Source organism: Mangifera indica, chromosome 11, assembly GCF_011075055.1.
Source record: "Mangifera indica cultivar Alphonso chromosome 11, CATAS_Mindica_2.1, whole genome shotgun sequence".
NCBI classification, from domain to species: domain Eukaryota; kingdom Viridiplantae; phylum Streptophyta; class Magnoliopsida; order Sapindales; family Anacardiaceae; genus Mangifera; species Mangifera indica.
In genome coordinates, this window is record NC_058147.1 from 2,115,894 (window position 1) to 2,138,884 (window position 22,991).

The window sequence follows — 22,991 nt, forward strand, 5'->3', positions numbered from 1 at the left end:
CGGCGACCTCTCCGGCTCCGTTGCCGACGGCTTCTCCCTCCCGAAGAATCCTCTCCTTCCGGTGATCGGTTTCCTCCCATTTGGAGGCCCGATCGTCGTCGGAAAAGCGGTGGGAGACGAAGAACTTCGTCGGGGAAGACGAAGTTCTTCGTCTTCCCAGACGAAGACGAAGCCGTCGTCTTCGTCTGGGAAGACGATCGGCTTCGCAGGGAAGACAACCGTCTTCTTCTGGGAAGACGATCGTCTTCTTAGACGAAGACGACGGCTTCGTCTTCGTCTGGGAAGACGAAGAACTTTGTCTTCCCCGACGAAGTTCTTCGTCTCCCATCGCTTTTCCGACGACGATCGGGCCTCCAAATGGGAGGAAACCGATCACCGGAAGGAGAAGATTCTTCGGGAGGGAGAAGCCGTCGGCAACGGAGCCGGAGAGGTCGCCGGAGATTTCAAAACCAAACCCTAGGGTGAAACTGCCATTTTCTTAAACTTAGGCTGGGGGGAAATTTTTGTTTTCAAACTTTAGGGGGGCAAAAGGAGATAAAATTTTCAGGCGTTAGGGTTCTGTTAAATTTAACTGGCCATGGGTGGGTGTTTGGTATTTCCATAGTTAAAGGGGGGAAACTTGTCATTACAGCATACCTTGGGTGGGAAATAGTCGTTTGGCCGATTGGAAAATAGTCATTCAGCCATTAAGAGCAGTGGCGTTTCACGCTGTGACCTATTAATGACATCAACGTCAACACCTAAATGTGAAACTCGTTGTCTTTTTCAGTGCAAATTGGAAAATTAGTATTGCATGTGATTTTCACGTGGAACACAAGTGTGATAAAGAATACTATAAAACTATGTGTACCCATTTTGGGTACACAAATATATACATATTTATATGTGTCATCATATGATTGAATGATTTTAAATTAAGAATAAAATAATAATCAATTATATGATGACACATATAAGTGTATATATATTTGTATATCCAAAATAGATTCACATAGTATTGCTCTAAAGAATATGCAGGCCTTAATTCCTTGACCCGGTCTTTCTGGACTTTGGAATTTGGACCTCAGAGCTAGGGCCAAGCCTTTGGAGATAGGGATTGACCCAGGCCCTGCCTCTATATACAGGGCCCAAACTAGTCTCTAGTTAGGGCCCTGTCAGGGGTCTGGCGGGCTGGTATGTTTATTTTTTATAATAAAATTAAAACAAATACAGTGTATTTGAAAGATTATTAATTATAAATTATTATTATATTTAATAAAAGTTAAAATTAGCACAAATAAGTAATTATTATTTATGATTTATAGTAATAAATTAATATTAAGATTTTTTTCACTTGAATCTCATTAAAAATTATTAAATATAAATTAATATTATATTTGGTTAAATATCTTGTAAGTAATTATATTTACTTAATTTTTAATATTAAATTTAATTTTTAAAATAAATGTAAATTGCAATTAATAAAAATTACTATCTAACCAACCTTACACCACCACTAAAAGCCATCAAACAAGAGATTATAACAAACTTATAAGTTTTTGTATTGATATATGAACGAAGAAAAAAAAAGATAAAATCAATCAAATGTGTAAAGAGTTGTAATTTGTAAACTCAAGTAAATGTCGTCAATGGAGTCACTCCAACAAAAACAAAGGTTTTATCTTGAGTGAGGAAGAACGTTTTATTAAAAACACTTATATTTAAGTTTCTTAAATCAATTTACCACCGTCATGGTTGATAACTATCAAATAGTACTAATTATCCTTATCATTTACATGATGTCACCTTAATCAGTTTTGCACCATCACACTAGCATTTAACTTATAGATAACGTATTTATGCTTCTAATTCCAAACAAAGATGTGTTTTGATGAATCAATAGTAAACGAGTAGGATGAAATTGTGTCTTCACAATTTTATTGTTGGTCGACCAAAATGCTATTAGTTGTGATATTTTGTTTATACTTTCTCAATAAAGCTCTGGAATCCAATTTAATATTTTGCTTTTAGTTTTTTTTCATTCATTCATCTTCAAAGGTCTTTGGATTCAAATCGTCTTAGTCTAGTTTTTGATTTTAAATATTTTCTTTTACGACCAAGTAAAATTCAACACCAAGTAAAAAAATGAATGAATGATAAATGAATAAACAAACAACCGTCAAAATATGTCACAATGGTTGATAACAATGATTTACGTTAAGTCAAAGGTGTTACGATTGAGTGTTGGATTCGTGCAAGCACGGTATAAACTTAGTGACCATAGTCACAAGAAGGTATGATCCTAAAACCTTCTATGACCATCATCTAAATATGCAAGCGAAAGTTCAAAGGCTAACCACTAAGAGATTAAGAGAAAGGAGATTAAAAGGAAAAATATTATTACTTTAAGGTAACAAAGTAATTAAAGACATTTTAATTTTACTATAAAAGTATAAAATTAATTATATTTATCATATCAATATCAAAATTCAAAACTTCAAAAGCGAATAATTAGAGGTATCTCCGTCTTTTATTTGCTTTTATAATTATTTAACAAAACTTGAAAAAATAGTATAATTCGTTATTTTTCAACTTTAATAATGCATTTAATTAAGAAAATTTTTTATTGACAAAATTTAAGGTTATAAAAAAAGATTACGTGTAAATAATTATTATATTTAATTTATTGTAATAAAAAAATAAAGATATTATTTTAATTAAAGACGTTTAAATAAAATTATAATAAAATTTAAACTTTTTATTAATTTTTTAATAATATAAAATCAAATAAATTTGTTAATTTTTTAATATTTAAAAATATGATAATTATTTTATATTATCAATTGAAGAGAAAATAGCATCTCTGATAACATAAATTATAAAAAAAATGTTTTATGATAATGTTATCTCATATTTAAATATTATTTTATATTTAATTTAAAATTAAATAATTAATATCACATTTCAATACTCAATTTTATTATCAAAATTGGATGCGCGAACTTAGGTTGTAGACCCTGTAATTCAAATTATTTTCAGACAAAATTACCCTTCGAATAAATCGGATAAAACCTCTCCTCGGCTAGTGGAAGCATCAATCAATCATGGCACCAACACTTACGCGCCTTATCTTAAGCCCTTCCTCCATTCTCATTTCCCTCTCGTCGTTCCGTCCAAAACCGCCATTTTTGAATCATCAAAATGAACTTCTTCAACAAAATTATGGAATTAAATTCCGCCGTAGAGATTGCGCCTTGCTTTCATTTCTCAGTCTCATGCCTTCTCTCTCTCAACCTGACCTAGCCAATGCTTTCTCCATTGGAATTTGTACGGAATACCATTCCTTACACACGTCACTGTCATATTATCGATTGTTCTCCTTTTTAAAAAACCTGATTGATTGTTTGCTGCGCAGCAGGACCGAAGGATTGGCTTAAAGAACAAAAGAAGAAGTCCTCCAAGTTTCTTTTGGCCCCAATCGATGCCTCACGAAAAATCCTAAACACCGCCTATCTATCACTCAGTAAAATTCGCTCTCTGCTTACTACTTTTCATTGTTTGTCGTTTTGATGAATTCAATTGGTTGGTTTTGAATAGTGGCTAGAGAATCGGACTATACGGAGAAAGAATTAAAGGAGGTCCAAACCATGTTGAAATCTGCAGCTAGAGACTGCATTCCTCAAGAGAGGAACGCTTTTGTTGCATTTCAAGCCAATACAGGTGTAGAGGTTTGACTTTTTACCCTCATCTTTTTAATGATTAAGGCTTTGTCTAAAACTAGCTTAAACAACCTTAACGCGAGCATCATAATTAACAGGTTTGCACATTCCGTTTGATAGTGAAAAATGCTGCATCATTGCTTGATGATAAGGATCCTAAAAAATTGGAAGCTGAAGCTATTTTGGATGATCTTATAAGGTAGTCCTCCATGGATTAAATTGAGATTGCTTACTTGATCTTTGCTCCAATTGAACGCAATTGGTTTGCCCTTTTGCCCATTTTTTATTTGAAATATATTGATAACTAATATATTAACAGTGTTTTTTTTCTTTTTTCCCTATATGTTTTTGATGCTGTAGATCTTTTGCTTTGCTCAACAGTGTGGCTGGTGATGTTGATACCAAACTCCCTTCGTCAAGAAGGTATGTCTTTTATGTCAAGCTTACAAGGTTTTCTAATTTTCTTGTAGAAACACTTGGTCTTAATTCTGAATTTTTCTGTGCAAGCATGTCAGCCTTGTTTGAAATAAATATTGCATGACATAATGAAAATCTTAAGTTACCTAGATTGAAGTTATAAAGAAAAGAGCAATGAAGCTTGTTTCTTGTAGCTGCTTCACTGTAACTAAAGTTGTTTCTCAACAATTGTTATTAATTAAAAGGAAAAAGAAATAACAGTGCATTTTTTGCTCTCCTTTCCTTCTATAATTATTGTAAAATTCTACTGCAGACAGAAGTTGGCGGATGCTCTCATGGATACTGTTGCTTCCCTTGACAAACTTGAGCAAGGCATTAAGGACTGCCTCGAAGTCTAGCCATTCTGGTTTTTTCCTGCAGTTAAAACCTATGTTCTATATTCTGTTTCAAGGTTTTGCAATGCTTTTGTTTTCTGGAGTGTTCTTTACCCTTCTAGGTTTTGCAACTGTGAAAGTCTATCTATTTCCACTTGGTCTTTGATGTCTCTGTTTGTTTTCATTTCCATTTTATTCCTTTTATCTTGTTTTTGGTTTTATATCCTTTGGTTTATTACTGCAAGCTACTGTAGTATTATTGTGGAAAATAAGATAAATGTTACTTCATCATATTTATCTCTGTAAGCTGCTATCCCTTTGCTTTATAATATTCATCATATTATATAGATTTATTATACTAGTGAAGAAGTTATTGTACCAATCTTATTTTCCAAAACAGAGCTGCACAATCTTTGTAAAATTTTGTTGCAGACAGAAGTTGGCGAATTCTCTCTTTTCGCTTATGACAAGAGTGATCAGTGCATAGTATGATAAAATGCATGCCTATGACCTGCTTAAAGCATCATCACACAATGTAAATGTTGTGTTATGACTTTGTTATCTGTAACATTTTCTGTTCCTTAGACCAAGCTACAAACAATGATAGTACAGCTAATGCTATATTTGAGAGTTGATTTCTAGGTTCTACATTGTACTACATGGTTCATGGAGTTGTTTGAATTGGAGAACCAGAAGCCTGCACCAAATACAAGCGACAACATGGTGTTCCGTCATCTGGATGGGTTTCTACAGACCTGGGCAAACTGCGGAGCCTGTTAAACAGGTTTAATGGATCATGCATGAGCCCAAAATGAGCATCTGGGTCACCAATTTGTGAAAGCTTAACATGGGAAAATCCCAGAGATGGTAGGAGATGATCAGGCCAATCGCTGTAGAAGTGGAAGACAGAATTGCATAGTGTGGTTGACGGTTTATTCATGAAGTCAGCTAATAGAACAGTGTGGACAATGGTGCACATGTCTGCTATGATCTTCAAAACTTGCATGGCATCATTGTGGGTAAGGTAATAGATAATGCCTTCTAGAACCCACACCGTATTCTTTTCTGGCTTAAACCCTGATATCTGAAGCTTTTCAAGCCAGTCGTTTTCTCTAATGTCAGCTGCTACTCTGGTTAGAGATTTTGCTGTCATCCTTAGCTGCTGTTGTTCCTCTTTGGAGTCCATTGCTTCTTGTATGAGAGTGGTTTTCATTTTCAAGACTTCTGGAAAATCTACTTCAAAGATATCACTTTCCTTCAGGCAGCCTAAACGATATGCCCTTGTGTCCATTCCTGTAATTGGCAACCGTAATGAACATTTGATTGATCATAAATGCGATTCTTATTTTTTCAAATCAGGGGCATGTTTTTCCTGCTTGAACGCACCATTATACCATACATTTAGTATGCAAGCTATCCACAAATTATTTTGTAGCCATCATTTTCAACATATCTTTCTTAAAATTTTAACCATTCCTTAGAGCTTATATTATACAAATCATGGGTCATAATTTACTATCAATATCAAAATATCCATTTTCTGTGGTGTCTCTGAATCATTCTGTGTTGACGAACATTTGGGTTTGTTACAGTCGTGCTGTCTGGGTCGGAAAAATTTCAGACTCCAGAGTAAGTGAAGAGCGGGGCATATGGGTGGTAGTAATTTTGCTCAAAAGCAAGGCAATTGGGCTGGGCCAGCAACTTGAGAAAATGCCTGTACACCAGGCATACGTCAATGACAGAGGTAATCCAACATGGCCTTGAGTAATTATGAATCTTTTAGGTCCAAAACATGAATTGGAGATGAAACATGCAATTCGGTGACCTCATTAACACTGGTTTAAGCTGCATTACTTCTAGACTTCTAGTATTCCTATTATAAAAGATTTCAAATGGGGTACGGTGATCACAAACCTGCACCGAGGAGAACAACCTGGGCGTTCCTGTCACTGAAAGAACCGAGCGCAGCTTCAATTTGTGAATCAAACCACAGGGTTCGAACTGCAAGAATTACACCGGAAATTTCTCTGGCATTATTGAGGTAATCTTTCTTTATCTTCTCATGAATGTTTCTTAGATATGTCTCTCCAGCGAGCAAGTCTGCAAGTGGGTCGTGGATCAAATGCTTCCACAAGGCTCTTCCTGCTGCCGTTTGGCATGCCGATCGCCGGAGGGAGTCCCATTCACTATCAATCGTTGCATGGATTTCTCGAACTGTCTGAGTAAATAGCAATTGTGGGAGCTTCAGCTCATGCCACTGCAGGTTTTCAGGTAAGCCATTTCCGTGCTCTGACATATCTTTGAACATAAAAAATATATTTACATATATATAAGGAGTGATAGAATTAGAAGGGAATAGGGAGATAATGCATGCAGTATATAATAGGAAAGGCTTATGAAAGAAGTTGTAGATGTTGTAGTTGGGGATAAGAAAAGAGAACCACACATAACCAACGTTAGGGAAAACTTTTCAATCGTATCCAGCTTCTCTGCCTTGATGAAAGATATGTTACAAAATAGTCCACGAGTATCAACGCGTCCCATGCCTATGCCCGAAACTTCACTTTCTAACCTGTCCATTATTAATTTTTTTTAAAAAGTAACAATGAATGGTTCCCACTGGATATATCTGCGTGGCTATCAAGTTCCATTTTTAAGAGCTAGCCAAGCCACTCAACCACTGCTTGACTATGTACTTGTCTTTTGGTGGCTTATGGCAAGCCGGCTTGACTTGTGTACATACCACTTCTAGCACATGGTAGCCGGCGCCGTGCTATTTCAATGACCAGGCCGGTAGTTGTAGAATTTCCAATCCCCAAATTAGGAGATTACATTTGGCATTTGAACAATTGAGTGGTTACACAAGGAGCTTCAATTATTATTATTTTATTTTATAAATTTGTTACGTGATGAAAACTCATCTTCAGTCAAACTTACGGATACGATATTTGCATAGACAAGTAGCAATGCTTTAACCCTTAGCTCAAACAAGGTGCAAATTTTTTAAAACCACAAATAGGAAACATGAGCTCAAATTCATCAATAATCCATTTAATATTAAACAATAGTTTCATATTGTTTTCAAATCACTCATTTACTCTATTTAATTTTGGTGATCATAATTAAAGTATAACAACTTTTCTATTTACATGGAGTTGGCAACGTTTATTAATACTCCTGCCACCAACTTCTATACTTTATAAAACAAATTGTGCATGCAACCTTAACCTTCACTGATGTAAATTTTAAACAATGAAAAGGTTAAAAGAAAAACCCTTTTTACGTTTAATTACTGATTTCATGTTACAACATTGTAATATTGTTTTTAATTTTATTATCTAGATAGTAACAATATCATGGATGTAATCTTTTTAGTATTTTCAATCGAACACTATTAACAATTAATTTTTCACTTTCTTTTATGTGCCTTTTCATATTCTTACTTGGTGTGTTTCTAATTTGTGACTAACAAAATTTTTTATATATGTATTTTTTTACATGGGTAAAAAAATAGTAATAAAATGAAAGACAAATAAAGGCCAAAGGGTTTATTCCCAACCAAAGTTTACTCCTTTTCCAAACTTTCATCTGATAATTTTTAAAAGCTTAAATACTCATCAATCAGTTGTTAAGGTTAACAAAATCTATCCGTTTTAAAATTTTATCTCTTTTTCCCCTTTAAACCTTAAAAATTAATGATTTCTCTTCATTCAAAAGTTTAAAAAGTTATATTACCCCTTACTAGGGTTTGCAATTTCTTCTCTTACTTCTCTGACGGTTGAAGTTGATTGAGACTCTCTTCAGCCAATTTTCTTCATTTGTCGTCAATGACCTTGACTGAAGAAAGACAAATCATGGTTGAATAGTCAAACAATTGCCGATTTGGATCTTACCTCTTAATCTGATTGAATCATGGTTGATTTGGTTGTTGATGGCCTTTGTGGTTGTGTTTGACCGTTCTGTCAATTTGGCCATAATTCGACTTTCTTCGATTAGGGTTATTGGCAAAAAAATAAAGAGGATAGGTTGAAGAGCGTCTCGATTGGCTTCAATCATTGAAGAAGCAAGGGAAAAAATTATAAACTCTAGTAAAAAAAAAATATAATTTTTTAAACTTTTAAGTGAGAAAATATTATTAGTTATTTAAAGTTTAAAGTAAAAAAATATATAAAATTTTAGTTTTTTAAATATTATTAATTAAATAATAATTATTTTTTAAAAATAAATAGATTTTATTAATTTTAATAATTGATAAATAAATATTTAAATTTTTAAAAATTAATAAATAAATAGCAAGGGAAAAAGCCTTCGCCAGAAACAAATTGCTACCTTTGCCTTTGATCTTGGGCCGACGCCTATTTGTTGCCATATTGAAGAGAAGCCATTATTTTGCCTAGGACTGGTGGTAGACACGACAAACACGTAATCAGTAGGTTCGATACGAATAATTGGTCGATCAGAAAAAAGATATTATACGGTTTGTTTGGTAATTTAACTGTAAATACTGTATTTTAAATATATTTTTTATTTTTTATATTATTTTATTTAGTTTATCAATAATAAAATATTACATAATATTTTATTATAATTATTAATATGAAGATAATATAAATAATTATTTAATTATCATTTTTATCTTAAATATTAAAAAATTATTAAAATAATCTTAATTTTATTATAATTATATTATTATTTATTAATTTTTTTAAAAAATATTTTTAATTAATATAAAAATATTTAAAAATAATTATACTTAAAATTATTTAAATAAAATAATTTATTAATATTATTTTATTATCGTTAATCAAATATATTAATTATTTATATCATTTATATTTTTAAATTTTTTTAAAATAAAATTTTATTAAACATAATAATTATTTATATTTAATAATTTTTCAATAATAAAATATTATTTAAATTAAATACCTTTTCAGAAAATATATTTTTGGGTATTGAAAAGCCAGCTGTACGCTGAGATTTTTTTTGGCTGGAGTTGTGAGATTCGCCAAATTCAATTAAAAATGGAACTGCTTCGAAGTCCAGTCCAGTTTTCTGAACTTACTGGGGCCTCGCCAGCTCATAGTTCATAGTTAGGTTTTGGGTCACTGACTAGCAGAACATGGTGACTCACACGAATACTGCCACTAATCATCAACTAGGCAGCCAACATGCTTCCATCAAATTTGGATAAAATTTAAAATTAAATTATTTTTAAATCAAATTTTAATTTTAATTTATTAATATTGAATCAATTTTTAGTTGATTCAAACTAATTTTGAACTCAATCTTATTTAGATTCAGTCCCAATTAAATTTAACCTAAATTGTAAATTACAAATAATATTAACCAATTGGAACCTCGGGCATAAATGGTTTATACAAGCCAAATAGTGCTTTGGTGTATAAAGCTCAAGTTTAAGTTTGTTTGATTAACAAAATCTTGACTCAAATTCAAGTTAGGGATAAAAATGGTTCACTTGAGTTCTATTCCATTTTAACTTAAAAAATATTTTTAAGCCTTGAATTTTAAACAATTACAGTTAAGCCTCTATAATTTATATATATTTTCCATTATAATTTATATTTAAATATGAGAGGTTAATTCTAGTGGCTCAAACTGCTGGTGAGGAGCTACGCTCTTTTGCAGCCCTAATGGGACACGCATACCCAACCCAAGCCTTATCCGCAGCTTATTTCGCAGAGTTTGGTTGCCTTTAATTCACTTTGAATGTCCAAAACGTTTCACGAATGAACTGACGTCATATAAGCGTGATTGGATAAAGGAACACAATGAAGTAAATGGGACAACCTATGAAGCTTTAGCATCATGCACGTGCACACGTGACCTTGAAAAAGATAAAAACCAAATCATCAGAGGATCCGATTGAAACTTAAAAAAATCGAACGGTTCAGAATGTCGGTATGAGATTGAGACATAGGAAAAATTTAACGGTTCGAAGTAATCAAAATCAAGGGTTAGAGATTTATATTGATGTACCTAATACCAGATCAACCAAGTGGCAAAAAAGGATTAAATAACAGTGGGCCCACCTTGAAAATGTTGGGCCACTGAAGAGATGCGAATCCTCACACGCAAGAAGAATCTTACCAGTAGAACATTTTGAAACGCCAAATGGTTGCTGATCAAACCAAGGACTAATTGTGGAATATTACTGACAAAGAGGTATAGCAGTCTCAAGGGTGAAGAGTTATGGCGTCGGACTTGCCGTGCTGCGGGACGATGTTTTGGGTTTATGTGGTGGTTATAATCGGGTTGGTTTGCTTCGCTGGCTTGATGGCTGGCTTAACTCTGGGTTTAATGTCTTTAGGCCTCGTCGACCTTGAAGTTCTCATCAAGTCCGGTCTTCCTCAGGATAGTAGCCATGCTGGTACTCTCTTTGTATCCTGTTGACGAAACTTAAACTTTATCCCTTTTGTTAGTGAATCACCGTTTCTTTACTATCTACGGCTTCTAGTTGATGTAAATTTATTCGATTTTTTTACTTGGTTTTGATGTGGGGTTTTAAAGCAGGGCACTAAATTGGCACACGTGATTACTAGTGAGTGAATTGTCTTGTGTGTGATTTGGTTTTGACAGTGATCTGTTGTTTATTTTCTGCTTTTTGCAGCCAAAATATTTCCTGTGGTGAAGAATCAGCATCTTCTGCTATGTACTCTTTTGATTGGAAACTCTGTTGCCATGGAAGTAAATTACATGGTTCTATATGGATTTTTATGAGAAAAATGTTGCTAGTTTTCCTCACTCTTGTTTTCTCTCTCTTCAAATAGGCTCTTCCCATATTCTTGGACAAGCTTGTGCCTCCATGGGCTGCAATTTTGATATCTGTGACTCTGATTCTCATGTTTGGAGAGGTTATTAATTTCTAAACTGATTAAGCATTTTTTCTGTGAGAAGTTTTGTCTTATCTCAAGTGCTCAAATCTATCTAAGCCTGTATGTCTGGGTATAGATAATACCACAAGCAGCTTGCACTCGTTATGGCTTGACTGTTGGAGCAACAATGGCACCCATGGTCCGTTTACTTGTTTGGCTGTTCTTCCCTGTATCTTATCCAATTAGTAAGGTACGATCGACTCTTAAAATCAATGTTTGGATTTTTTTTTTTTTTTGGTGCAAGTTTTGTTTTTTATTAAGTTGTTTGGGAAATTACCTTTTCCACCAAATTTTGGTTTTTGAGAGGTTGTATAATTTGCAGGTTTTGGATTGGATGTTGGGTAAAGGGCATGCAGTCCTTTTACGGAGGGCAGAACTAAAAACTTTTGTGAATTTTCATGGCAATGAGGTATCAAGTTTAACACTTCTGATTTTCGGTTAATTGCTGAATTAGTTTACATTAGGCATATTCAGATTAAACTATCTTGGCCAAATTCTCAATTTTGTGATGAATCTTTGTAAATGTACACTTTGTTTTTAGGCTGGGAAAGGTGGGGATCTAACTCATGATGAGACTACTATCATTGCTGGAGCGCTTGAATTGACTGAGAAGACTGCAAAAGATGCCATGACTCCCATATCGAAGGCATTTTCTCTTGATCTGGATGCAACTCTTAATTTGTGGGTTTTTGGATTCTTGTGCATTCTCTCTGAACGTTTTATGTGTTCTTCACACGTTCTAATTCTCCACCATTGTAATTTAGGGATACACTGAATGCAGTAATGGCCATGGGTCACAGTAGAGTGCCAGTTTACTTTGGAAGTCCAACAAATATTATAGGCCTTATTCTGGTAATTCCCTTTCTTCTTGTACATGAGTCAGTACTTTTGTGGATTGTTGATATTGCCAATACTTCACATTCTTTTTACAACTACTTTCATTTTGATTATCATGGCGTCATTTCCTGTTATTCATAATTGACTGGGAGAAAATGTTACCATAAGATTTTTTTTTTTTCATATTCTAGAAGATGCACATTTCATTTTATGTGAGAGTGGATGATTTATGAATTTAGCCTATGAACTTTCAGAATTATTATTTTAAATAAATAAATATTGAAATTGAATAATTTAATTTATTATCAGAGGATTGGATGCCTAGACTTTTCCTTTGTTCCAACCTTTTTCTTTTTCTGTTTTCTTCCTTGGCCTTTTTGTTCTACAACTTAAAAGCTCAAGTTATTTTCATGGTTACACTGTGCTATTGATCATTATATCAGACCTGCTACGTGATTCATAGCTATTAATTTCTTCATGTTTTTCAAGTTTGTTATTGAACACAATTCTTTGTGACCCTAACCAAATCTCAAACCTTTCATTTACGTTTTGCATATGTAATACAAATGATGTAGATCATACAGTTTCTTTCTTCCTGATATTTAGATGAACGTACTAGTTTCATGTCTAATGTGGGCAGGTTAAAAATCTCTTAACAGTAGATCACAGAGATGGAGTTTCTCTGAGAACAATGATCATCAGAAAAATACCTAGGTATGAAAATTTGTATTTTTTCCTGAGGAGAACTATATGTGTATAGTTAAGTGATATTGTTCCTCTCTCTCATTCAACCTACAGGGTCTCAGAAGATATGCCTCTGTATGATATCCTAAATGAATTTCAGAAGGGTCATAGCCACATTGCTGTTGTGTATAAGGATTTAAATGAGAAAAAAGAGGGCGAACAGTTTAAAGACAGTTGTAACAAGCCAAGAGGACAAACCGAAAACTCAATGAAAAAAGGTGAGGGTGTATGCTGCAGCACGTTGTAATAATAATATATTATGACTATGTTTTTGCAGGATCCTGACCTAAGCTTCTTTCCTTGAAGTTTCACATTGTATGTTCTACTTGTAGCAATGCACTTATTTTGCAATGAGTCAATATGCGTTCATGTTTCGTTTTTTATACCTTCTAATTCATTATTGAAAGTTACATTAAAGAAGATTCCCAAATGATTTCAAATTTCTGGGAAATCTTTATGCCACAGCTGTCGCCTGGACCTCATTTTGTGAACATTCCTATCAGTTCCTGAAAGTTTCCGTTGTATTGCTATCATAATTTACTCCATCTAGAATGTTCTATTATTTGTACACGTGGCATGCCTGGTGTCTGTGATTGCTTGTTCATTCCACTGAGACTGAGGAAAAAGCCTGTTCTGCTATTGTTTCTTTCATTATGAGTTTCCATTGATTGCTAGTACTGCTTTACCATTCTTGGTTTTCTAGGTTGCTTGATATTTTTCTTCAAATTAAATATAACTGGTCTTTAGTCAAATTCTCAGTTGACAATAAGGGTAGTGCTTCTACTGAAAACTCGGGGAATAAATTGGAATCAATGCATAAAAGTCCACCAGCAACTCCTGCCTTTAAGAAGCGACATAGAGGTTGTTCTTTTTGTATTCTGGACATTGTGAATGCACCTATTCCAGAGTTCCCATCCAATGAGGAGGTTGTTGGTGTTATTACCATGGAAGATGTCATTGAAGAACTTCTTAAGGTAAATCTGAGACTGAAATACATCATGGCCATGTGTTCAAGTGAGAGTGTATGAACAGACCATTTGATAGACATTAATACGGCTTTCTGAACATCTATTTAATGTGTTAATAATGATGATATTCCACCTCGTCCCTGAGATGAGGGACTTGCTTTTCAAAAATCGAGCTAGGGAGTCTTCCTTTACTAATGGGTCCAGAATGGAGCTGTTTCTTCTTATTGACTACAAGAAACATGCTTAGACAGTGCAATTGAGTTCTAAACTTTTATGAATGATGTTTCGAAAAAGTAGTTTGTCTGAAAATGTAGGAATAATGACCATAACTGCAGTTGAAATTCTTACTTATTGTAGTTGCTCTTTTCTTTTAGTTTTATTTTGTCTGTGCTGATCTATATTTCAAATGTTTGCATATGCCAGGAGGAGATACTGGATGAAACTGATGAGTATGTCAATATCCACAACAGGTAAAATTTTATTCTCCAATATTCTTCTGATTCGACTTCTCTGTATTGTTGTATGTGGAGTGTGCCGGTGCTGGATAAACAAGGTGCTTTTTTCTGTTACAAGTTTAGTTTGTTCCATGAAAGATGGAAAGCCATGGTTGTTTGGGATCATCCTATTTGTTTCACTCGCTAATCTTGCTGGCATGACATGGCAAGGCTTCATCCATCCTAGTGCTAAACAGGATGCTTGAACTGCTGATTTCTTGCTATATTTTTAAACAAATTAAACATGCTTAGACATATCGATTCACCATGTTGTATGGAACAGCTGTTGAACCATTCAGGAAAGTGTCTAATGAATGTCACTAACCTACTGGTTCTTGTGAATGCAGGATAAAAGTCAATATGCATGCATCTCAAGAAAAGGCTCCTAATTCAGATACTTCACAAGCATCTCTCAATGGCTCCTCTGCCATATGTAACTCCAATCCAAAATCGTCAACACACACCGTCACTCAGAACTCCCCAGCCTCTCCATCCTTGGCGGTCCCTGGTCCCACTCCACCTCTCTCAATCTCCGGCAATACTTCAGTCACAGGTTCACCTACCCCGGCACATTATCTTTCAGGAGAGTCATTAAAGGAACAGTAGAATTTGGGGATGCTTAGTCTTGATATGATAAGAAAGATACAATACTCTATAATGTAGTTACTTGGGCCTCAATATAGCTTCAAAACTAGGTGAAAGGCAGCAAAAGGAGATGGTTTTTCTTAGATAGAAAGGGGTGCTTTTGTAGTCAGTGATGATGAAAATGAAAATGTTGTATGAAAATAAAATTTCCACGGCATTGGCTGTAGATTGATGTTCAACTGTTGTATGAAATGAAAATTTCAGTTCATTTGTTGCAGAAGAATTCACAGTCCAAAAGGGCTAATGATGTCACCGAAAGGAAAGAAGGTAGTGGTGATTAGCAATTTGCACAAGTAGGAAGGGGTGTAAAAGCATTATAACAATGCAATACGGTAGTGGTGGATTCAGTTGAGCTAAGCTTAGGGTTAGTTCGAGTTTAAGTTTGTTTAAGTTGGTGTATAGTATCATTGGAAGACAATTAATGAGATGAATAATACTATTAGGGAAATTAAAATTATTGTACTAGGGATGAATAATGTTATAAAAGGGGTAAATAGTATTATTGGAAAGATAAACTAATTAAACTTAAGTTGAGATGTTGATTTGGAGTTTCAAATTAAATTCGGTTTATTCAGGTTGAAAGATAGATTTGATTGGAGTTATACGGATTCAAATACACCTAGCAATACACCCCAACAATGAGGAGCCAATGAGACACTGATGAGAACTCATTTAGACACGAGCAGATTGAAAAATGGAATAGCACAAAAATAGCTGCACAAGGTACCGGAAAACTGGAGACTACTGTCTGATGTGCAAGGATATTAATAGATTTTAGACCCCAATTTGTTTTCTCCAATAGACATGGCAAGATCCTCCCTCAATGAATGACTCAAACAATGTTAAACTTGTAATGTTCTGTCTTCTTATAAGTTTTGCTAAAACATGACAATCCCCAACTTAAAGAAAATAAAGTTACAGAAGACCAAGGCTAAAGGAAGTAAGGCGAGTAGGCGACTCCAAGACTCCGGGTTTCCAGTAAAACATTACCCGGAAAAGGCATGTTCCTTGGAACATATAATAATCATAATTATAGATAATCATTAGTATGGTTGAACTAATAAGCCAATATTAATAACTCGTGGACTATCATCCCCTGTAAGAATTGATTTGAAACAATTTCAAAATTAGTTTAAATTTGAATTAATAAATAGTACGAGAAAAAAATAAACAAAATACTAAAATAAGAAAAAAATCATAAAAAAAATAAAGAATCATCGGTGAAAAAAGTTTTATTATCGATGTCATAAGTGAGTCAAGTTTGCATGTGACGAATGCTTCAACTCAAATTGGATTTGTTTAAATTGAATAACAAGTTGAAATTAAGCCAATTTAATTTTAATCCACCACTAAACACTATAGATATTAATAAAACTGATATATCATCGATTAATTGAGTAATTTTTTATTAGGAGTAAAAAAACAAACTATTAATCAAGCATTAGCAACCATACCGTAACACATGTTGGCTCACTCGTGAGAAGAAGAAAAAGTAAAGAGTAATTTGCTGAGAAACAAGTGGGACAGATAATATAATATGATCATTCGGGCATGCCAAAATCTTTTTCCCGTTGCACTTGTATTGCTAATACCACTGGCGCATTATGCGCAGTCATATGCATATCTATACATCAGACGGCCGTTCTGTTGAGTGAGCACTCAGCCGTGCGCGCCGTCTAGCAGACATTCGGGAAACAAACAGTACAAATATAATATGTCAATGTTCAAAACCGCCGTATACGGCCAGCTGGTCCTTTCTCCTCAAAGCGCCTAACTTCCCATAAAATCTCTTGTCGTATTTCGCTCACACATGCCCACTCACTCATGTCAACTCAACTTCCACTTAACCCTTCTCTATTCTCAGCGCTCCTTCTCTTTATCACTTTTTAAAATTTGAATTTATTTTTTCAGTTACATTATATAATTTTCTCTGCCTTTTACTTCAAGATTGACGGGATTTTTTTTTTGAAAAATAAGTTGAATTCGGTAGGTGACAGCCACCAGCCTTTACAATTATTGATAGCTCAAATCATCTTTAGCGTGTTAACTAATCTGGGTACTCAGAATTTCTTGCTTTTGAAGTGAGATTGTCTTCATGAGATTGAGATTTTCTTCTTCGCTTTTTTCCCGGTTATGAATTCTGCATTATTTTGTTGTATTTAAATTATTATTCATTTTTCGTAGATCTATGTATCTCCTCGCTGCTTGTTTTTGAAATTTTTAGTGCTTTATATCGTATTTTCGAAAAAGGAGATTGATTGCTGAGAAATGGCTATAGCTCGGTTAGCTCGACTGGGCCGCCAAGCAAAACGGCCGCACGGGTTGTGCTTAAAGATGAGTGCAGTTGCAATCTTGGGACTATGCTTCGTATTCATTTGGTCTATGTTTTCTTCTCCTGCAAATTCAGTCACCACTCAAAGAGAAAGCTTTGACGACGTCTCTCAACCCGTTGCAGCTAATACAAAGGTAAACGGTTCTCAGACTCAATCTCAAGAAAAGAGCCTTGAAAAGCATAATCAAGAAGATAAAAAGGCGAAGCTTGAATCTGATTTGGGAAAGAAAGATGAGAAAAAGGTTAATGGATCTGTTTCTGTATCTGTTCGTAAGCATGAATCTAAGAAAAGGAACGAAAAAGATGTAAAAAAAGACAAACATAATGTAAAGTCACCAAATGAAAAAACTGAGAATGATGATGTAGAAAAGGAAAATGATGAGGAAGAAGAAGGGCTAGTAGTGGATGGTAAGGAAGAAGAATTTGATAGTGAAGGTGAAGTGATTGTGGATTCAGAAGGTAATGATGATTTAATTCAGCAAGAGAATGGAGAATCTGGGGAGAAGGTTGAAGGTGAGAGCGGTGGATCAAGAAGTACTGGAGAAAAGAGGAAGATAAAGGGTCCTGTTTTTTATCCCAAAGCACATTATAGTTGGAAATTATGTAGCACAAGGAGCAAGCAGAATTACATTCCTTGTATTGACATTGAAAGTGGTACTGCAAGGTTTCTGAACTATCGGCATAGAGAGAGGAGTTGCCCCAGATCTCCTCCTATGTGCCTTGTGCCACTTCCTCATACGGGTTATGGACCTCCAGTTCCCTGGCCTGACAGCAAATCGAAGGTGTATGAAACGGTTTAGTCTTTTTTGTTGAATTTCAGATGGAGTTTGATTGATATTCTGATCTGGTAGTGTGTTACTCTTACTGCAGATTTTGTATATGAACGTGGTGCATCCAAAACTTGTTGCATATATTAAGAAACATAATTGGTTGGTGGAGGATGGAGAGTATCTTACTTTTCCCCAAAACCAATCTGAATTCAAGGGTGGAGTGCTTCATTATCTAGAGTCCATTGAAGAGGTGCGTTTTTCTTATTCATGAACCCAAAGTTGAATCAATAAATTTCCTGTTTGAGCTGCTATACAGGGAAAATGATATAAAAGCTTAAAACTAACAAATAGAATTTGAATAAACAAGTTTTTCCCTCTTCAATATGATAATATTCCATTTTAACTCTGCCAGAGGTGACCCTGTCAATCTTTCTCAGTTCAATATAAATGTTCTAATGCATTATGTTTCTCAAGTTTTCTTTCCTTCTTTCCTTCTTTTAATTTAACCTCATTGTTCTAAATCATGTGCCTCAGATGTGAGAGGAACTGATGACCCATGATGAAGATTACTAATTCTAAAACTCACCATTCCTGCCACTCTAAGTATGCAGGATAGCTTATCACTGCACCTTCACTATTTAGTGTCAACCCACCATGCCTATTTGTAGCACCATAACAACCATAATCCCCTCTGTGTAAGATTGGTACCTGTATAAGGAACAGTCAGGGTAGTTGCAAATGAGCTTTGTGTCTGAATTAACTTAAGAGGAAAAAATTAAAAAATGGGAGTAGATGCGAATACTTCTAATAATATATGTAAGTATGTTAAATTTTTTAGGATACAACATATTCTTTCATTTTGTTTGTGATAGTTGCTTAATCAATATTTCAGTTCTTTCTTTAATTTGGTTTGCCTATATAAAAAATGCTGTTGATACTGTATTTGCAGCTGCCTACATTTGTAGATATCATTCTCTCTTCACTTTTAACTGTTTATAACCATTCGCTCCCAGCTAACTACCATTTAACTGTAACTACAAATTTTTCTTATTGATTGTTAAGACTGTAAGTCCTCACCTTATTTAGCATCTTGAATTTTGATTGGATTTGATAGATGGTACCAGATATTGAGTGGGGAAAGAATATCCGTGTGGTTCTGGACATGGGGTGTGGAGATGAAAGCTTTGTGGCATCTCTCCTTGATAAGGAAGTGCTAACATTGTCTCTTGGTTTGAAGGATGATCTAGTTGACCTAGCACAAGTTTCTCTTGAGCGTGGATTTCCTACAGTTGTTAGCCCTTTTGGGAGTAGAAGACTTCCTTTCCCCAGTGGTGCTTTTGATGCTATTCACTGTGGTGGATGTAGCATACTTTGGCACTCTAATGGTTTGTGCTTCCAATCCTCTTTTCTTCTTTTTATGTTATTATTAAAATAATATCTATACTAATTCACATTTCAGTAAGATCAGTATAATTGTTTTCTTTCACTTTCAGGTGGAAAGCTTCTTCTAGAGATGAATAGGATTTTAAGGCCCGGTGGATACTTTATTTTGTCAACTATGCATGATAGCATTGAAGAAGAAGAAGGTTTGGCCCCTGTATATCATTTAGTATTGAAGCTAATGATGTTGAATGGTAAAACCTGAAAATTCATAAACTAGACCTGAAATGCACCATCTTCCTCTTTCTTGTGTTGTGATTGATTTCCATAGTGCAGCTGAAGCTATTCACTTTATTATATTGTTATTTCTCCCTAGCTCTGCAAAAATACTTGGAAGGTTTATTTCTATTCTCTCTCAGTCATCTGTATTGATTGGATGGCTATTATTACTGTGGGCATCTGACATGCTGATGCATTGACATCTATAATCTATAAAATTTCCTTTAGACCTTCATAGATGTGAATTCAAAATATATGTTCTTAAAGAGTTGAATGCTGAATTAGTTTTCAACTCTTGACTATTCACTCATAAGAAGCACTAAGATTAGCATCCCCTGATGTGCACCTTTTAACTATCTCAACCTATGAAGATATGGTGGCTTTCGATGCTCTAGGATCACATCTGTGAGTAAAGCAGTTGATAGTGTTTGTTAAGTTAGAGAAAAGATGACTAAATACTTCTTGTAGCAATGGCAGAGAACTATTTTTAATATCTTGCTGTGTGAATATAAGGGTAACCTTTAAGAGTCTTGAATTGCTGTTTTCATTTAGCTATATCATCTGATCTCACATGCTAAAGTACAATGAAGTTTCTTCTGACTATATGTACAGAACACCTGTCTTGTCTTTTTGCTGGTGCTGCAGCTGTACTAGAAGAAAACTCTCTTATTCTATCTTGTTTGATATGCAATTTTTTTTTTTTCAGCCATGACCACATTAACCTCATCTATCTGTTGGAATATTCTGGCGCATAAAACTGATGAAGTGAGTGAAGTGGGAGTTAAAATATACCAGAAACCTGAATCAAATGATATATACGAGCTGAGAAGAAAGAAAAATCCTCCTCTATGCAAGGAAAATGAAAACCCAGATGCTGCATGGTAGGTGAAGATGAGCTTGTTTTACAAAATTAATTTCCTGTCTATGAATTTGTCATCTTTTTTTTATTGGTAATGGTGCACATATGGTTTAAAATAAGTCCACTGTCAGTGCATTAATCTTAATTGTTTTTTTTACTAGATAGGAACTAGAATCAACTCTGATAAGAGGTTGATTAATGAGATTTTACGCAACACTTCCACTTGATAAATAAGTGAATTAATATCTAGCCTCTGGTAGCCAAAGTGAACAATAATCTAGTGGTGGAATCAATTAGGTGTAAATACATTTTCTGTAAGTTTGAAACAGGCTGCCTTTTTTTTCAACAAAGCTGTACCCTCTGCTGGTGCAGGTCAATATGAGTTTGAACTTCAAGAAATTATTGACAATGTAACTTTGCTTTGATCTGTAAGGAATAACTTGAAGATCAACTTTCAAACACTCAAATTTTCATCAAACTAAAGAAATTAGTTTTTCCTTCAATTTTTAGTGTCACCATACAAGTATGTTGATCCTTAGATTAGTCAGGTGTGAGACGGTTGTTATATTTATTTTGTGCCACTTGACGTAACGACTAGAACTTTTTTCTCTTAACAGGTATGTGCATATGAAGACTTGTTTGCACACAATTCCATCTTCAATTGAACAACATGGAGCAGAATGGCCCGAAGAATGGCCCAAGAGACTTGAAACATATCCTGACTGGTTGAATGATAAAGAAAAATTGATTGCTGATACAAATCACTGGAAAGCTATTATTGAAAAGTCATATCTCACAGGAATGGGTATTGATTGGTCAAAAATCCGGAATGTGATGGACATGAAAGCCATCAATGGAGGGTAGGCAAACTTACAACTGAGTAATTTATATTTTCTTTGAAACCGCATAGTGTTACTTACATAATCCATTACTTTAGTAGTAGTGTCCAAGAGCAGGATGAACAATACATGCTATCTCTTTGATTAAATTTAGTAGTCTTGCTCTCTTTCTCTCTCTCTCTCTCTCCCCCTTCTAATTATCACCATCTGTTTTCATTGCAAATGCACTAAAAGATGTTAAGAAAGGAATTCTTGTGTTCATGATGAAATGCAGGTTTGCTGCAGCTCTTAGACAACAAAAAGTTTGGGTGATGAATGTGGTCCCTGTCCATGCTCCAGACACACTTCCTGTTATTTATGATCGTGGTCTCATCGGTGTCTACCATGATTGGTGCGAGTCTTTTGGGTCTTATCCAAGATCTTATGACCTTTTGCACGCTGATCATTTGTTCTCCCGGCTTAAAAACAGGTTAAAGTTCTTTTGCTAGTTCTGGCTTTGTGATAATGAGCTCTTAGTCCTCCCTTGATTTCTCTGCCTAAGCATTGTAACTTGCTTTTTCTCCTGGCATTAGAAGTTTGCTGATCCTTGCCGCCTTTTCTAAGTTCTAACCATGTATATTACTTTTGCAGGTGTAAGAAACCTGTGTCAATTGTTGTCGAGATGGATCGATTATTACGACCTGGAGGTTGGGTGATCGTACGTGATAAGGTTGAGATACTGGATCCACTAGAGGGCATATTGAGAAGCATGCACTGGGAGATTCGGTTGACTTACGCTCAGAACAAGGAAGGTATCTTATGTGCACAAAAAACATTGTGGCGGCCTTGAATTATGCTCCCGGGTTTACCTGTAAATAGAATGACTGCAAATTAGGCAGAGATACTTCCCTTTCCCACTTTTACAGAAGGCCAGCATAGTTGTTCTCTGTGTAGCATAGCAAACAACACTGATTCTTCAAAATTTTGTGACATGTCAAAATATTAACCATTTGTAACATGACAACTAGTAATGATTTTCAACCTTCATTCTTATTTTTATGAACTGCTTGAGCTGCTGATGAAGGGTTTAAATTATATAAAATTTGATCTGTAAAGTGTGGGCAAATCAAGAACTGATATCATTTTTTTGGAGAGTGTTCTATAATGATTTTCAGCTGATAATTCAGGACTTGAAGGTAGTTATGGATCTGATTTAAGCACGTTCATTCGAATGGATCAATATTAACTTGTTTGTTTATCTAATGACAATGTTCATTTTGTTAATCATATTTTTTATCTTTTTAATGATATTATTCATTCACACGTAACCTTTTGATAATACTATATATCAATTTGAGCGAGCAAAGATTCAAGCTGGTTATTTTAGTTTCGATGTTACTTCGAGCTCCCAAACTTAGTTGGATTGGCATTGATTCCACCCCTGCTTGAAGGGAGATCCAAAATTGATTTGAGGCCCCAG

The 22,991-nt window shown here is 34.6% G+C and overlaps 4 protein-coding genes across 8 annotated transcripts; 3 read left to right on the forward strand and 1 right to left on the reverse strand.

Annotated features, from left to right (window-relative positions):
- Positions 1-3,047: 3,047 nt before the first annotated feature.
- Positions 3,048-4,780, forward strand: LOC123229758. Of its 3 annotated transcripts, none has more exons than XM_044655692.1 (6): positions 3,048-3,306; positions 3,395-3,502; positions 3,577-3,707; positions 3,797-3,897; positions 4,080-4,121; positions 4,429-4,780. In XM_044655692.1, exons 1-6 carry the CDS (start codon positions 3,084-3,086, stop codon positions 4,511-4,513), a joined length of 690 nt encoding a protein of 229 aa, XP_044511627.1. In that variant the 5' UTR covers positions 3,048-3,083; the 3' UTR covers positions 4,514-4,780. The 3 variants fall into 3 exon arrangements, with proteins under 3 accessions (XP_044511627.1, XP_044511626.1, XP_044511628.1); XM_044655691.1 differs by having other exon boundaries at positions 3,050-3,306; positions 4,059-4,121; XM_044655693.1 differs by having other exon boundaries at positions 3,170-3,306; positions 3,398-3,502; positions 4,059-4,121.
- A 235-nt stretch (positions 4,781-5,015) lies between these two features.
- On the reverse strand, positions 5,016-7,007 carry LOC123229756 (putative S-adenosyl-L-methionine-dependent methyltransferase MAB_3787). Its single transcript, XM_044655689.1, has 2 exons — positions 6,404-7,007; positions 5,016-5,782 (listed from the first exon to the last, which is right to left on the reverse strand). Exons 1-2 carry the CDS (start codon positions 6,795-6,797, stop codon positions 5,154-5,156), a joined length of 1,023 nt encoding a protein of 340 aa, XP_044511624.1. The 5' UTR covers positions 6,798-7,007; the 3' UTR covers positions 5,016-5,153.
- A 3,542-nt stretch (positions 7,008-10,549) lies between these two features.
- On the forward strand, positions 10,550-15,296 carry LOC123229116 (DUF21 domain-containing protein At1g47330). 2 transcript variants are annotated; one of them, XM_044654705.1, is made up of 12 exons: positions 10,550-10,880; positions 11,121-11,197; positions 11,281-11,364; positions 11,462-11,575; positions 11,708-11,794; positions 11,927-12,066; positions 12,150-12,237; positions 12,863-12,936; positions 13,021-13,184; positions 13,714-13,940; positions 14,358-14,404; positions 14,776-15,296. In XM_044654705.1, exons 1-12 carry the CDS (start codon positions 10,703-10,705, stop codon positions 15,032-15,034), a joined length of 1,539 nt encoding a protein of 512 aa, XP_044510640.1. In that variant the 5' UTR covers positions 10,550-10,702; the 3' UTR covers positions 15,035-15,296. The 2 variants fall into 2 exon arrangements, with proteins under 2 accessions (XP_044510640.1, XP_044510641.1); XM_044654706.1 differs by having other exon boundaries at positions 10,553-10,880; positions 13,726-13,940.
- A 1,327-nt stretch (positions 15,297-16,623) lies between these two features.
- LOC123229115 (probable methyltransferase PMT28) lies at positions 16,624-22,558 on the forward strand. Of its 2 annotated transcripts, none has more exons than XM_044654704.1 (8): positions 16,624-18,187; positions 18,276-18,425; positions 19,413-19,560; positions 19,669-19,761; positions 20,541-20,715; positions 21,311-21,553; positions 21,807-22,001; positions 22,163-22,558. In XM_044654704.1, exons 1-8 carry the CDS (start codon positions 17,342-17,344, stop codon positions 22,359-22,361), a joined length of 2,049 nt encoding a protein of 682 aa, XP_044510639.1. In that variant the 5' UTR covers positions 16,624-17,341; the 3' UTR covers positions 22,362-22,558. The 2 variants fall into 2 exon arrangements, with proteins under 2 accessions (XP_044510639.1, XP_044510637.1); XM_044654702.1 differs by having other exon boundaries at positions 16,625-18,187; positions 19,290-19,560.
- Positions 22,559-22,991: the final 433 nt, after the last annotated feature.